The 15,858-nt window shown below is 49.8% G+C and overlaps 1 protein-coding gene across 1 annotated transcript; it reads right to left on the bottom strand.

Annotated features, from left to right (window-relative positions):
• Window positions 1-4,899: 4,899 nt before the first annotated feature.
• On the bottom strand, window positions 4,900-13,947 carry LOC140694809 (uncharacterized). The gene is made up of 8 exons (XM_072957868.1): window positions 13,909-13,947; window positions 13,632-13,752; window positions 12,975-13,053; window positions 7,683-7,870; window positions 7,286-7,484; window positions 6,623-6,689; window positions 5,594-5,710; window positions 4,900-5,174 (listed from the first exon to the last, which is right to left on the bottom strand). Exons 2-8 carry the CDS (start codon window positions 13,719-13,721, stop codon window positions 5,105-5,107), a joined length of 810 nt encoding a protein of 269 aa, XP_072813969.1. The 5' UTR covers window positions 13,722-13,752; window positions 13,909-13,947; the 3' UTR covers window positions 4,900-5,104.
• Between the last annotated feature and the right edge of the window lie 1,911 nt (window positions 13,948-15,858).

Raw genomic sequence — 15,858 nt, 5'->3', positions numbered from 1 at the left:
GGTCAGAAGCCTGGCTCAACGTCACGCAGACTCAGCGCCCTAAGTGCCGGGTGGGGCCGGTGCTGTTCCCTTTGCAGGCTCTCGTTGGGGATTCACTGTAGCCCCTTAAATACAGCAGAAATTCCAGCCCCATTAGCCCCCACCCTGAGTGTTCCATGACACAAATCCCGGGAGTGTTTAATTTTCATCTTTGTTTAGGAGGATGAAGGTGGTTCAAGAGAAGACATAAATTCACACTTAGTGACACAAGGTCACAGCCAGTACTTCCTCCACGGAGAGCTATGTGCTCCCACAGTGGTGGCTGGGGGCTGGGCAGAGACCCTCTGCTGGTCCCAGAGGGACTCGCTCATCTGGCCACAACTCATGGGTTGGACAGAAGATCCAGAGGGTGACAGAGCATCTTTCCTGGGAATTTGGAACTGACACATAGAAATCAAGTTCACTCATCTGGAGTTTGGCGGAGGGGAGGGGCGGTGGTTGGAAATCAAATGAAACCAGAGCATGAGAGAAACTTAGAAGTGAAAGAGCGAGAGACAGAGAGACTGAGCTTGTGAGAGCAAATAGTCAGAAAGAAGGCAAACAATCAGGGGACAGAAGAATTCCAGCTCCTGACTGTGTAGTCTGTCCCAGCCCATCAATGACCCCGCGAGATGTTTAATAACATTCCAGTTTTGCAGATTAGGAAACAGGCTGAAAGAGGTGGGGGCTGGGTTTGGGTGCACAGTTAATTCAATTGCCACTGGACCCCACACTTCCCATTGCCTGAAGGCACCCTAATCCTCACTGGGACCCCTGTGGTCCCCTGACAGCCCAGCACCCTGATCAAAGGGACCCTGCGGGAGTGGGAACCCCTCTTGAGTGTGGAGAGTTCCCTGCCCCGAGATGCCATGCATCAGCAAGCTCCCGCTCACCCCAGGTTAACATCAGCCCAGCTGTACAGTCTCCCAACCCGCTTCCCTCCCTGCCAGGCACCCCCATCCTTACCACCGAGTGTACTGCAGGAATTCAGGCACAGGGATGCCCAAATCAACACGAGCCCATCGGCAATAGAAAAAGCAGACTCCCAGGCCCACCTGGGTTGCGAGGGGACAGAAGGTGTCCTCAACTTTCATGTGTCTAAGACAATCTTCTTCAGCTGGAGGTTCTAGAGAAAAATAAAAGGTCCAAAACATAGTTCGGTGAGGAATTCCTCCAAGGACCTGACTCCAGTGTCTACAACCATGTGTACCTACCCCCGGAATTGGGGTGAAGGTGGATTATTGATCAGCACAACCCCTGGTGGCCCAGCTCCTTGGCTTGGCTGCCCAGAGGGGGCTGGGGGAATGGGTAAGGCCAGGGCACTCAGGAAAAGCACAGAGGACCTGACCTCTCCCTTCTGCACTCGTAAACCCTTCCCCAAATCTCAAGGCATTGGACAGAGATCCGCCACAATAATGAGATGCTCCCATCTCTTCACTCACTCCTGTCGGTTCACTTACATGCTGAGCATCCACTGGGTCCCAGGACAAGACACATAGGATGGCTGATGGGACAGGCTTGGTCCTTCCCCCTGGAACCTGTTCAATCTGATCAAAGAATGATCACTTATAAAGAGTTTCTCAAAATTATACAGAGACCAAAGACCAACTGCAGAGTGAACCAAATTTAAAAATATATATGAAGATCCCCCAGTCTCCCCGCCTAAGGTTAACAGCATAAAGCAAAAAGTTCTTGCCTTTAATCAGCAGGGAAGTTGTCACCCCCTCTCAGGTGGAAAGGAGAGTTATTCTTTGAGCACGTCACAGAAGTGCTCCATCGGATTGGACCAGGGCATCTACATTCATTCAGCAAATGTGTATAAGCTCCTACTACATACGGGAATCTCCTAACTAGACCGTTCCCAAGGCTCTCGGGCTTTATCAGTCAACAAAATAGACATGACTCCCCATCACTGGGGGCTCAGAATTTTAGCAGAGGAAACAGGCAGCATGTTGGGGTAGCAAGAGTTTGGATAAATTTTTAAAAAAGAGTGATATGAGCAAACTCGGGTGATGGCGGTGGGGTGGGAGGCAGGCAGGAGAGAATAAGGCAATCCTGGCAGATCTCACGGAGTAATGAACTTGAAGCAGAATAGATCCGGAGGAAGAAGGAAGAGCCGGAGCCAGAGGCCCCCAGAGTGAGGGGGAGAGTGTGGGCAGAGAGGCAGAGCACGCCGGGTCCTGAGGCCTTTGTGACGACTTTGGCTCCTAATGACATGGTGACCCGTTTAGTGAGTTTTGAGGGGAGGGGTGATGTAGTCCAACTTATGCTTTTGTGTTTGTGTTTTTTGGGGGGAAGTAATTTATTTATTTTAATGAATGTGCTGGTGATTGAACCCAGGATCTCAAGCATGCTAAGCATGCGCCCTACCACTGAGCAACACCCACCACCCCCAATGTATGTTTTTACAGGCTCCCTCTGACTCTGTGTGGATGAGAGATTGTAGGAAAGCAAAGATGGAAACAGAAGGCTATTGGTATCCAGGAAAGGCTGAAGGTGGCTCTTAGGAGGGCGGGGAGCAGAGAGCAGGTATTTAATTAAGACAGAATATCCAGAATTTTCTAACAAGCTGGATTTGCTGTCTGTGAGTGTAAAAGAAAGAGAGAGAAAGGACATGGTTCCAACATCTGGGCCTGGACAATGGGAGGGATGTCCTCTCCGGATGGGAAAGGGGATGGGAAAAGGTGGGGCTGAGCAGGTGGAAAGGGGCTGGTATCAGCTCAGTTCTTCAATGTCATGGTTAAGGGGTGTGTTACATATTGCCACAGAAGTGCCTAATAGGTAGAGGAATCTGTTTTCTTTTTCTTTTTAACATTTAAAAAATATAATTAAACATATTAATTGTATTATGTGAATGATTTGGGAATTTTGTTTCATGCCAAGTTATATGTTATATATAGCCAAATGGAGCATATATCAAAAAGGGGAGAAATGAGGGCTTTCACATAAACTGACTGTCCGTAACGTAGGTAAAATTTCAATAAAACCAGTCTTCAGGGCAAAAACCTCATCTCGGTGTTACATAAAAATAAATGAAAAACGACTATGTTGATGTACCATTATTTCATGTTACATAATAGCCCCAAACTAACAGTGTTTAACTATGAGGCTTGTAGAAATACTATTCGCTTTATTCACATAAATACAGAAGTGCAGAAATGTTCTAAGGTAGAATTAGCATCTTAGTGGAAATAATACATATTTGAGCATTTTACATGATATATATGTACTGATTCAAAATTTGGAAAAGTAATTTCATAGTAGAACATATGTATGAATGTGAAAGCAAGATGAATGAAAGGAAAAGAATGTGATGTGAGTCTCAGGGATAAAGGCTCAGATGGAAAGGGGAAATCAGGGAATTTTGGAGAAATCGAGAAATTGATGGCATGCCAATTTCCAAGGCTGGGTTGCTTCCACCAAAGGAATAGCAGAGAGAGAGAGGAGAGGCCCAGGAACCCACCCTGGGGAACACCCACAGTATATGTTTGGAAAAAACAGGAGACATTGGCAAAGGACCAGCCAGCAGGCCAAAAGCAGAAACAGACAGAGAGATGGGCTGGGGGTTGAGTGAAGCAGGAACACGGGGTAGGAGGGATGGAAGAGCTGGGTCAAATGCTGCCGAGGGGCCAAGCATGATGAGGAGTCAAAATTGACCACTATATTTAGCAACATGGGGTCACTGATGGCCTTGACAGGGCAGTTTCCATAGAGCGAGGGATCAGGCGAAAAGCCAGAATGGGTGTAAAAGGGGATGGCTCAAGAGAAGATGCAGACAGTGAGTTTAAACAACTCCTTAAAGATTTGCTGCAAAGACACAGGGTGGCAATTGGTGGGGGTGAATTAGGGTCAAGGAGTGCTGTTGGTTTAAGAGGATGGACGTTTATATACTGATGGTGCCAACTAGCAGGAGAACAAAATAGATGAGGCAGTGAAAGAGAGGATGGTTTTGGGAGTGACAACCCAGAGAAGATGGGAGGGATGGGGCCTCGGGGACTTTTGGAGGAACTGGCTTTCGATGCCACTTTTAATAAGCGGTGGGGCACCGAGAGTGAGGTCACAGACATCAGAAGGCGAGCGGATGTCCTGGGAGTTGCTTGTGAAATTTCTCTTCTGTTGGCTTGTTTGCTTGTTCAAAGTAGAAAACTAACCTTACCAGCTGAGGAACAAGGAGGAAGAAAGAGTTACTGGAGCCATGAGCAGAAGATAAGAAAGAGCCTTCCAGGGAGAATGGGACAGTAAAAAGGGCAGGGGGAGGCGGGGGAGTGAGCTCCCAGAAAGTTACATTTTCTCTTTGACGTCCCCAAATGTGTGACGTGTTATTACCCTTCCTGCTGTCTACAAAATAAAAATTAATTATGGTTCAGAGGAAATGCTATTTCATTCTAAGAGGCTGCCTGTTTCTCAGGAATGGTCATCTTAAACTGCAAATATTACAAACAATGTTGAAAAGATGAACCTGTGTACCTAAAATCCCCTATTTTCTATTAATCTGTTTACTACTTAGTTCCCCTATCAATAACACATAACAAATACTGCCATGATGGAGGTACACCGATGCTTAAAAGGAAATGAGATCTGTATCCTTTTGCTAAATTCCATGGCTTCCTTAATATGCAGTTCCACTTGGAATTTAGGAATGTCTGGTATAAGAAGTGAGAAACAGTTTGAGAAAATCCCGGCTCAGAATTATACATCACAACCACATCTCACAAGTATATACAGCCGTAAAAAAGTTTAAAAGCAAAACTCCGTAACTACTCTTAAAGACCTTTGCAAACCTGGGCCTGCCAAGATGTTTCCAAACTGGAAAGGAACTCCAATCTCTTGCCTGGTACCGGACCAGAGGCTGGCCAGCCTTTTCTGTAAAAGCGAGAGAGTAAATATTTTCAGTTTTGCAGATCATTTTGTTGTAACCATGCAGGTAGGCAATAAGAAAGCTAAGAGCACTGGGAGATAGGAAACAAACGGGCATGCCCACACTCTCCCTTCCACTCAGGGCAGCTTCTCTGTGGTGGGGAGCTTTGCCACAATCACTTGCTTCTTTTTTCCATTGGTTTCTTTGTTTCCACCTTACTGCTCGAGCTCAGAACTTCAGGTGGGCCTGGTCCTTCAGCATCCATGCAGAGAAGGCTGAGCGGGGTTGGGAACCCCACCTGATGGAGAAGAGAGATTACTGGGAGGGACATTGTGGAGGCCACCATGACACGAGACAATCACACCTTCCGGGGTGAAAGGGAACGAAGACAAGGGAAGGACACAGTAGTGGGACCCCTAGGTCGCCTGCCAGGCTTGTTCTCCCTCCACGGCAACCATGGGGGCCTGGGGGGTGTTGGGCTTCAGCTACGGTGATTAGGATGAAGGGACTCAATATAAAGGACCCTCCAACTCCTCACTAGGTTCCAAACGCAGCCCCTCTAAGTCCACCCTCTGAGTTTCTGGAACTCTGCTGGAAGAATACATGAGCAGGCCAGAACCAGAGCCCAAGCCAAACATGACAGGGGTCTCGTGGGGCTGTAACCCCATGCTCAGTGGTCGGGGACTCCTTGCAAATCTGCAGAAATCCCTGTTCCACCTCATTCCTGGGAGAAACCCCAGATCTCCTCCTGCTCTGTCTGTTCTTCTCTTGAGGCTATTGTCCTGGAGGGATGCTGAGTCATTGAACCTGGTCCTCCAAACGTACATAAGCAGCCTGTTCAATAAAACAAATTATGCACTTTTTCACATTTGCCAGTTTTTTGATTCCAGAAAGGCTGTGGGACTCATTCTCACAGTCTCCTGTGCCCCCACCACATGGTGGCCCTCTGCTCATGTAAACACGATTTCCCACAACTGCACCCTGCCTCCCAGCTTGTCAGAGGGGAGTGTCCCACAAAGACACAGGTGTTTGTGAGGATCCTGTCCCCCAGCAGAAAACCTGCTCCTGGAGCCACGGTCAGGGATCTGGCCTCCTAAGCCGCTCAGCTCTAATTCAAAGCCTAAAGTGGGGGCCCCGAACATTGCTGAATGACTTTCTGAATCACCTGGACTGGAGGGGACTGATTTTCTTTCCAGGAATGGAGGTAGCGCAGCCTCCATTTTCAGGGCTGACCTTGACGATGGATCTAGTTCCCCCGACTGCAACACAGGAAGGAGTGGCCCTTCCATCCCACAGGTTGGAGACCCAACCCAAGGGAGTACTGAAGCAGTGCATTGCTGCCAGGTCCAGCATCCCTGCAGAGTGGCCTCTGCCCTTGAATGACCCCCTTCCCAGGGCCTTTCTTGCCCGGACACCACCACACCCCAGGCTGTGCCAGAGCTCTGGGGCTCTGCGTGTCCAGGGCACAGAGGTGGCACCTGAGCCAGGTGTCCCCTGGGCCTCAAGGGAGAGAGGTCTGCTTCTGCATCAGGGGAAGGTGACCCCACAAGGCTGGCAGGACACTCTCAATATGGACCTCCAGGAGCCCTGGGAGCAGTTTCCCTGCAGGTGTTAAGAGCCATCATCAGGAGGGCAGGCCCCTCTTTGTGCAGACCATCCAGCAGTGCTGGGCCCACGTGCTGACCTCAGAAATCTACATGCCCCCACGATTCCCCAGGCAACCTCACAACTTCGTCACTTGGTGACCTGGGTACCACGAGCTCCTTGGCCATCCCATGAGGGTGGTCCTTGCAGGCATGGTCTCCAGGTTCTCCTGTTGAGAAATCCCCCTGGGTTTCTGTGGTCACAGAGCAGACACCAGAAGATTCTAGTCCTGCAGTGACCCCCACAGCAGTCAGCTCCCCTGTGCATGTCCAGGGACAAATGACAGCAATTTATTGCCAGGAACCGTGATTCCATACTAAGTTCAGGATCCTGGTAACTCACTCTGCACCCCAAAAAGCTTCCATGAGAAATGTGTGTATTGGGATGTCTGTGCCCCTAGAAGAGCTGTTCCTGAGGGTTCCTGGGACCCTCCAGCCCCTCTCAAGGTTCTCAGATCCTGGGTCTAAATTTCTATCTGCCTCTTTTGGTGTACGGCCACCTGTGTCTCGTGGTCACGGGTCACTTTATTGCATGACTTGGCATGTTCTTAGTGCTCGTCCTCCACCCCTGCACTAGACTCCCAAGATGTTCCCACTGACCCTTGGCTCCCTGGGTGGCTCAGGGGGCCCTAAGTCTGCACCCTTCACTCTCCTCCTCTACCCCCACCTCTGGGGCCACCCCTAGGTGGACTTGGAGGTGTTTGTAAATGAGTCTTACACAAGGACATATCTGGACAAAGCAGGACCCCACCCCCGGAAAACTCACCTGCTCCCTTCTCAGAAGAGGACCCCACAGCCCCACATTGCCTCCCAGGGGTCTGCTCAGGACACAGTCCCCCAGTTCTGGGCAAGGTGTCTCCCTGGAATCCTTGCTTCCAGGAAGAGTCTCTCTGTCCTTCTTCAGAGTTTAGAGGTGTTCCCATGTCCCTGACCACCAAGATGCCCAGCACAGTCCCTTCAGTGACCTGGAGAGACAAGGAACTTATGTGGCCACAGGTCTCACAGGACACACCTGCTGGGACCCCAGGCTAAAGGGCTGTCCTTCTGCCTTCTCAGGTGTGGCTCCCGTGGTATCTTTTTGCAGGGGGCCCAAACGGGGAGTGTGGCCCAAAGCAGTTCATGGGGCTCTCTGGGCAGGGAAGACTTGGGCCAGGTGGCCTTGCCTGGTTTCCCTGCTGGGCCACTCTGAAAACCCCCGCTCCTCTGGCTGTGGCTGGAGGCCCCTCAAACCTCAGGGCGGGGCTCTTTCTCTCAGCCTCCACTGACTCCAAAGCCACGCTGGTGCTGGCGAGGGGAAAGAGCTTTCTTGCCTTCTTTTGGCCAAGTTGCCACAGGTGGATACTGCGGGGAGCTGGAGAGAGAGGTAGCACTTGCTCAGATGTGAGTGGTTAAGCAATTTGACACCCTGTCAACTAGCCTTAAACATTGGAATGAGGTCTTTCCCGGTAAAGCTGGAAGTTACTTTCAGTAACTTGTCTAAAGATTTCTTTTTTTTTTTCCACTTAAAGACTCATAAAACCTCTCCCAGGTCATTCCTGGTATGGACCATTATCCAGGGATCAATCAGGAAATGCAGGAGGAGAGGGGTGGGGGTGGGGGAGAGGGGAGGTTAGATCAGAGCCCACGGAGAGGAGATGCCCCTCCCAGGAGCCTCACACTGGGCAGTGGCTTCTGGCATCCAGCTCTCCTGTCCTCAGGCCCATTCCATCTGCGGGGTTTTCCAAAAACATAATGGTGGAAGGGCCATGGAGGACACCTAGAACTTCCAGAATAGACAGGGGGAGCAGAGTTACCATGCTGGCCCTGGGTTTGGAGACAGACCTGCAGTGGAGACCACAGGCTTCTGAGAAGCCAGTTTCGAAATAAAGGCAGTATGCACTGGAATACCCGGCTCGAGAGAGTGCTTCATCGTAGACATGTAATTTACATAGTTCTCACCACTAAATTCTGTGTTCCCAACACGCTACATGAATGACGGCTTCAACACACATTCATTTCTGAGATGTGAAAAAGTGTAGAGCCGCTCTTTCATCCTGCATAATGGGCATGGCTACACTTAAGAACACTTACCAAGATTTCTCAGCAAGAGCCAATTTCGAAATAAAGGCAGTTTGTGCAGGAAAACCCTGTTGGAGTGAGGGCTTCCCCATACACATGTAAGTTATAGAGTTCCCCTCACCATGAAACGCTGTTCCCAACATGCTACATGCATGAAGGCTTCGACACACATTCAGTTCTAAGCTGTTAGCATGTGGAGAGCCGCTCTTTCATTCAGCACAAAAGGCATGGTTACACCCAGGAAGATTTACCCAGATTTCTCAGCTGCTTCCTTCAGCCAGATTCAAAATAAAGGCAGTTTGTGCTGGGAAAGCCTGTTGGAGCGTGTTCAGAGCTGTTTCGGGCTCTGTCCCAGCTGGAGGGTGCAAAGCCCAACCTCCAGAAAGAGGGACCAGGACCCCACCCGCCAGGTGGTGTTGCCTTTGTAGGGGAACAGTGATCTTTGGGTAAGATATATTGCGGCTCTCTCTAAAAACTGCTTTGACTTAAGTTTGCATCCTAGTCACCAGTTCCAGGACAACAGAAAAGGCATACCCTACATCCCTTTGCACTCAACTCTTCCCAAAAGAGCAAATATTTGTCCATGAAAATACCAGCTGCTCTTCTAAGGCCCACTAAATACCCAGCAGTGTGGGCGGTGCACTCTTGATCAGGGACAGGAGGAGAGGGAACAGCGGTCCTCCTGCAGGCTTGGCCTGGTGTGGCAGCTGCGCTGTGGGTGCGTGGTGGGGAGGGAATGCAGGGAATCCTGTTTGAGGGGCCTCTGTGCACGCCTGCATTATAGTCTGAGGTTTCATACAAAGGCTCCAGGCATCCTAACTGGTTAGATACAGCCCCCACCCTTGGGCTGGAACCACCAGGAGATAAGTACCTGTAACAGGGACGGTGCCTGGTGTGGGGAGAGGTCATGGGACACTCCGGGGGCAGGGGCGGTGGTGCTGGGGAAGGCAGGGGATGCAGTGAAGGGTGGAGGGAGCAGGGTCCTTTGCTTGGGGGTGCGAGTTCTTTGGGAGACCACAGGGAATGGCACACATCATCCCCACCCTATACCCCAAATTCCTAGCCCCGCCAACACAGGGGCTGCTCTGCACCCTCTCAACGTGGCTCTCCTGTAAGACCGCACCCAACCAGGCATCTGGCACCCTGCCCTACCTCCCCTCTTGGGACAGATCCCGTCTTCTTGGAAACTGCCTAGCAGCGCGTATTCAAGGCCGGCAGCCGGCCTGGCGGATCTGCACTTCAGGTGCCCTACCTGGCCAGACGTGCCTGCCTGGGCTCAGTCCTCTATCTTGCCCACAGGTAGCCTGGGTCCACTTCCGGTGCAAGCGGAGGCCGCGGAGCCCAGGCTGAGCCCCGCACACAGACATGTGAGGGTGCCCCCGCCCCGCTGCCCCGCCGCCGCGCCCACTGTTGGCAGCATTGCCCCAGCCTCCGGCCGGTGCCACCTGCAGCTGAGGACCTCCGCGCGGCCCCGCCCGCCCCGGCCCCGCCCAGCTGCCCCATAAGCCTCCCCCCACCCCCGTCCTGGCCGCGCCCTTGCTCCCATTGGCTCCGAAAGTTCTGCCCTTGCACGTCTAGCCTCGGGAGGACGCAGACGCAAGCGCTAGGGGAGGGCCCCGCGGCGTTGCCATGGATAAAGACGCCGCGCTCCTCGCGGGCTGGCGTGCGCTTCTGGGGCAGGCAGCGGGCTCCGGAAGTGTGCAGCTGCCCGGGGCCATGGCGGTGTTTGCTGCTGGGGATGGCGGCTTGCTTGGCCGGGCCACTAGTTCTGGCCGCGTCAGTCGGCGGCCGACATCCTTTCTGGGGCGGCGTCTCACAGACGGTAAACGTACGGCAGCGCCGTTGGCGGGGCCAGTGGACATGGACCGGGGTGGGATCCGGGTTGGTGTGGCGGCCGGGGAGGGCTGAGGTCATGATGGCAGCCCTTCTTGGTGAAACAATAAAATGAATAGCCATTTTCACAAGACCTCTGAGTAAATCTACTAGGGAACTTCATCCTGGACTGAGGAAGAGGACTGGGGAGGAGGGGGCATTCAGGGGCACAGAGAACCATGGGCCACCTGTCCCACGATGGACTTTAGACTCACCCTCACCCTTCAGGAACTACTAAATACACACAGACAGAGTGCTATGGACAAGATTTTTTTTTTAAACAAATCCCTGAATCCCTAGCAGGTCTTGTTTCTACCCATACACAAATGGCTTATGTGCATAATGTTTCACAAAAGCCTTAAAATATTATCACCCCAACTTGACACATCAAGAAACTGAGGTAGAGAAGTTTATCACATTCTACAAGATTAGAGAGAGGCCGCGTCAGACACCGTATTTAAATCCAAGCCCCTGCTCCAGTGCTCACACTAGAAAGTGTGACATACTGCCCCTTTCCTGCCCTCTCCCTGCAATCAATCTCTGAAGAGTCTTTTCTGTGTCACCTGGAATCACAATCACATTCATTTTCCACAAAGAGCTATGTCACTCCTTGGAGGACTTTTCAAAATCTAAAGGGTTGGTTTGAGAGGAGAGATTTGCATTTTCTGTTTCTCAAAGGAAACATGGCTTTAAAAGAAACTGAAAAGTAGTTATCTAGTCTAAGCCCTCATTGTGCAGAGAAAAAACCGGAGGCTCAGAAGAGATGAGGAAAGGGCCTTATTAACAAATATTGCCTCAGTGCAGCACCAAGCCAGACCTGGCACTTCTAGGGGAGGATCTGGAAGGCCCAGGAGAATGAGTGTTAGAAAACAGAAAGAGAAGAAGCATACAAGGCCCCGTCTCTTCACCACCATAACATGAATTTCCACCAAATTACCCAGAATGGGTGCAGCCAATATTAAGTTTGTCAAAAGAGGTTATAGAATTCTCAACCATAGTGGAAATTCCAAAATTTACTGTGCTTTTTTCCCAGTTCAAGCATCAATTCAGTGGGCACTCTGTACCAGGGACTACACGAGGCCTGGGGTTCTCCCAAATACAGATCTCTATTACCACGTGTGCAAACCACATTAAGGCCACCAGAAGAAAAGCGCCCACAGATAAGATGGAATTACTGAAACTGAAAGCAGCCAAAGAGCATATATTACTAGGAAAAACGGTGCTCCTAGTAATGGACACATGGACATAGAATGCAAACTGTGTTTAGCAGGCAGGAAAGGGGGGATTAACAGATACAAATTAGTAAATATAAAATAAATGACAAGGGCCTGCTATATAACACAGGGAACTATATTCAATTTCTTGTAGTGATTTATACTAAAAACAATCTAAAACATATATATATACATATGCATATGTTTATAACTGAATCTCTGCTGCACACTTGAAAATAACATTGTAAATTGACTACACTTAAATAAAAAATAATTTTAAAAAATAAGTAAAAATAAATGCAACGCCATTAAGAAAAAATAAAAGAACTCTCTAATCCCCTTAACTGTAGGTGGTCGAGAAATCTAGCTGCAAACACCAAGTCCACTGGATCACTCCAGCACTGGCTGTCACTCTTTCTGACCATCAGAGAGTCACTTGCTTCACTGAGGTTACTTTTCTCTTCTGTGAAAGGCTACAGTTGCAACTAACGATGTATAGAATCTCATCATTCACAAGCCCAAAAAGTAGTGAGAACTTCACATGGGCCAGGCTCTGGTCAGATGAAAAGATAGGGTCCCAGATATATTCATGGGTAGAAGAAGTTTATGCCATAAAGTTATAAATTCTTCCTGTTTTGATAGACAGATTCATTTCAATTCTGGTTAGAATTCCTACCAGATTTTTCTTGGAATATAACAAGTTAATTTATGGTCAGGAATAGCCAAGAAATTTCTTTAGAACCACCACTTGGGAGGGGTGGATAGGTCATTCATTTCCACTGCTCTTTCTGAAGTGATGAAAACGTTCTGGAATAATAATGGATGCACCACTGTGAATATGCAAAAAGCTGCTGAATTGTACCATTTAAATGGATGGAATTCATGGTTTGTGAACTATATCACAATAAAACTGTCCTATGAAAATTATTTCTTGACAATTATTTTTCAGTTTATACACTAGTCTGTCCCACAATTTAAGAAAAACAAAAAACCTAAACAAGCCAAACTCTGCCAGGAGCACTTTAGGACTGCAATATCCCTGGGTCTCCAAGGCCTCTGGTGGTGCTGTTCCTGTTAACGCACAATAGCTGGGCTGGGCTAGTTAGGGACTGTAACTATCTTTTGAAAATCGAGGATCACTCCTTTCACCCTGGGAGAGGGAAGGAAGGAGGATGTCACAGCCTCATGCCTTCAGCACATTTTTAACAGAACCAAGCCCTGCTTTCACCACTGCAATCCCTCTCACTATAAAAACACGTGACATCAACAAGCACCGCCATCATAACACCTGAAAGTGTTCAAGGTACTTACCTGAGGCAGAAACATGGAGGGGGGAGACAGAACCTCGCTTAGCAGTGACGCTCCCTTTTCCCGACTCCACCAGGAGAAGCTGGGCGTTAGAGCCGGAGGCTTTCAGCCCAGGTAGCAGCGCCCACGCCACAGAGCTGGTCCTCAGGGAGCGGGAAAGGGAGAGCAGGGCAGCCCCGGGGTCGCGGGGCAGGGAAAGCGGGGAGGGGGACGCGGGCTGCAGCCTCGCTCGGAGGACAGCCCCAGCCACAGTCCCAGGCGCCCGCCCCCGTCCGGGTCCGCAGACCCCGCCCGCCCGGGACACAGCCCGCCCAGGGGCGGGGACGGGCCGCCGGACGAGAAGAGGAAGCCCGGGAGGAGAGGACTAGCGGGAGGGAGAGGGGAAGGGGACGCCAGCCGCGGACTGAGTGGATCCCGGCTGGGTGAGAGATGGCAGGTGCACACCAGGCCCTGGACACTGTGGCCGGGACGCCGGGGCAGGTGGCGCTGGCAGAGGGGTCTGGCCTGAGCAATTCATCTGAACACGGGCTGACTAGCGCCCTTGGGGTCTGTGACAGGCGGACCGCCCTCCCGCAGCCGCCTGACCCCTTTCCCAGGAGCCCCCCACCTTGCACTTCCACAGTCAGAGGCCCCGACCCCAGGCAGGAACCAAAGGCCTACCGGGCGACGTAGTTGAGAAGCCTTTGGGCCCGATCCCCGGCTCGGATATGGAGCTCCCAACCAGCGGACCACTTGGCACTGACTGCGCATGCGCAGGAGGGCCAGCGATCCTCTCTGGGTTCTGTGAGAGAAGGTGGGACAGCGAGGGAGGGAGAAGATGGGAGCGGGTGGAGAGGACGGGAAAATTGGAGGGATACAGATGGACAGGATGAGCAGAGAGAAGGAAGGGATCTGGAGAAGGGAGGGTCTTAGAGGAGTTGGAGAAAAAAAGCTTTACCTCTGGGGCACCCCTAGGCGGCAGACCTGCCTCTGTACCCTTCTGTTACCCTTCAAGCCCCGCAGCTCAATTTTACCACCGTGATCCAACCCTCCGTCCGATGCTTCTGCAGAAACCCTAGGGAGATCACACCCGTTGCCCCCACGCGGAGCTGGGTTTTCTGTTGCTCTGAGAACCAAGCACCCGCAGGTGTTGTCGCTCAGAACTACCTTGGGAAGAGCACATATTCCCCTTTTACACGCTGGGAAACAGGCAGGCAGGATCTCTGCCTTAGCTCCACTGTCCCAGGTGTTGGGCTGGCGGGGAGCGGGATGGTACAAGATCAGAGCCCCAGACAGAGCAGACTGCCTGAGTGTTGGTGCATAGTCCCCATCCCTCCTGGGTAAACCATACCCCACCCTAGTGGAAACATCAAGGGCTCACAGTAGTTCCCTGGGTGTGGGAGAGCTGTCCTCATGTGAAGGAAAAGTCCAGCTGGGCTAACAAGCTAAGTCACAAATCTAAGTGTGATAAGTGTCAGTTTACTGATCTAAATTATGCTGGGCTATCTCGTAAATCTGAAGTTTAGTGTCAGTTTATTGGCCTAACAACCTAACTCGTAATTCCAAGCTCAACAAGTGTCAGTAATGTGATCTGTTACAAATTGATAAGCTCCAGTGTACTTATTCCTTGCTTTTTGTTCTTTGAGCCTTATTGGCTAATGCCCCCTTACTTGTAACTAAGCCTTTAAAACCTCATGTGCACGTCTTGGAGGTACTCAAAACTTCGGAGCCGAAGCCCCTCTGAGCCCACCGGCATAATAATTCTGAGTACTCCAACACTCCGATTGGTGCTTTTGTCTTGGCTGGCCTGTTTCCATAACACTCAGCTCCAGTGCCCAGCTTTCTAGGTAGATAGGAGTGTTACCAAGTCGAAATTAATTCTCCTCAGTGCAGGACAGGCCAATAAGTTGGGAGACCAGATGTTGGGGCATGGAATAGCAAGTTTCTGTAGACCTAGATGGCAAACTAATGTCCTGGAAAACCATCTCCCCAAGTCACAATTCAGGCTCCTTTCCTATGTGCTTGGTTAGTGCAAACTTCTTAGTGTAGGAATTCCTTCTTGTTAGAATCCTTTCTTCTTGCAGCTATCTGCGTGGGTCAGATCCCTGTAAACCTCCAACAAAAGAAACGTAATTTTCTATTCTGCAATTTGCTATCTTTTAATGAATGAAAAAGTGTTAAATATCCTTAAAGGTCAGAGCCTTCAGAATAGGGTCTCCTGTTTATTTCAGGCTCTAGGCAACATTGTTTTACAAGCAAGATGAAGCCTAGGTGACAGAGCATAGGGTTAAATTCAAAGGAACAAATCTAATATGGAGTCAGATTTGTTCTGTTATATTACCCGGCCAGATGCCACTTGAGGATTTAAACCCCTTTAAGTTAAAAATAACTAAAATTTTAAAGGAATTTACATACATAGGTGGGAATGTGCAAAGCATATCTGGAAAAGCACCCAAAGGATAGTAAACAGAGGCATCTCCAGAGAGGGCTGAAAGAACAGAGGATGAGGGAAAACATCTTTCACTTGTGTATTTTTGTTCTCTGAGTTTTTTTTAAACCATTTCCTTGTATTTCTTTTTCAGATAAAAGAAATGTGTAATGGAGCAAAGGAGTAATTAGCTTAGCAAATACAGCAGCCATGGAATCATTAGTCATCACTTTTGATTTAAGCCAGAAAGCATTTTTTGACTCTCTCCAATGTGCTCTGTCCTGTTTTAAGACTTCTATTAATATTATTATTATTATTATTATTATTATTATTATTATTATTACTATTACTACAAGTACTACTACTATGACTATTACTATTATTACTATTATTTTATGAAATAATAACACGGTTTACCTCACCCCTGCCCATGGCTGGTGGAAAACCAACTGAGTTTTTCTTGAGTTGTTTTCCAAGGAG

Source organism: Vicugna pacos, unplaced genomic scaffold (genome assembly GCF_048564905.1).
Source record: "Vicugna pacos unplaced genomic scaffold, VicPac4 scaffold_104, whole genome shotgun sequence".
Classification (NCBI taxonomy): domain Eukaryota; kingdom Metazoa; phylum Chordata; class Mammalia; order Artiodactyla; family Camelidae; genus Vicugna; species Vicugna pacos.
The sequence above is the reverse complement of the archived record's forward strand: the minus strand, read 5'-3'. Positions and strand labels throughout refer to the sequence as shown.

Excerpts from the sequence above, each read along its gene's own strand:
- LOC140694809 (XM_072957868.1), bottom strand. The coding sequence starts at position 13,721 with ATGCGCAGTCAGTGCCAAGTGGTCCGCTGGTTGGGAGCTCCATATCCG. Across the intron at positions 7,485-7,682 it reads TGGCCCAGCAGGGAAACCAG|GTCACTGAAGGGACTGTGCT; the intron begins GCAAGGCCACCT and ends TTGTCTCTCCAG. Across the intron at positions 5,175-5,593 it reads GGGTTTCTCCCAGGAATGAG|GTGGGGTTCCCAACCCCGCT; the intron begins GTGGAACAGGGA and ends CTTCTCCATCAG.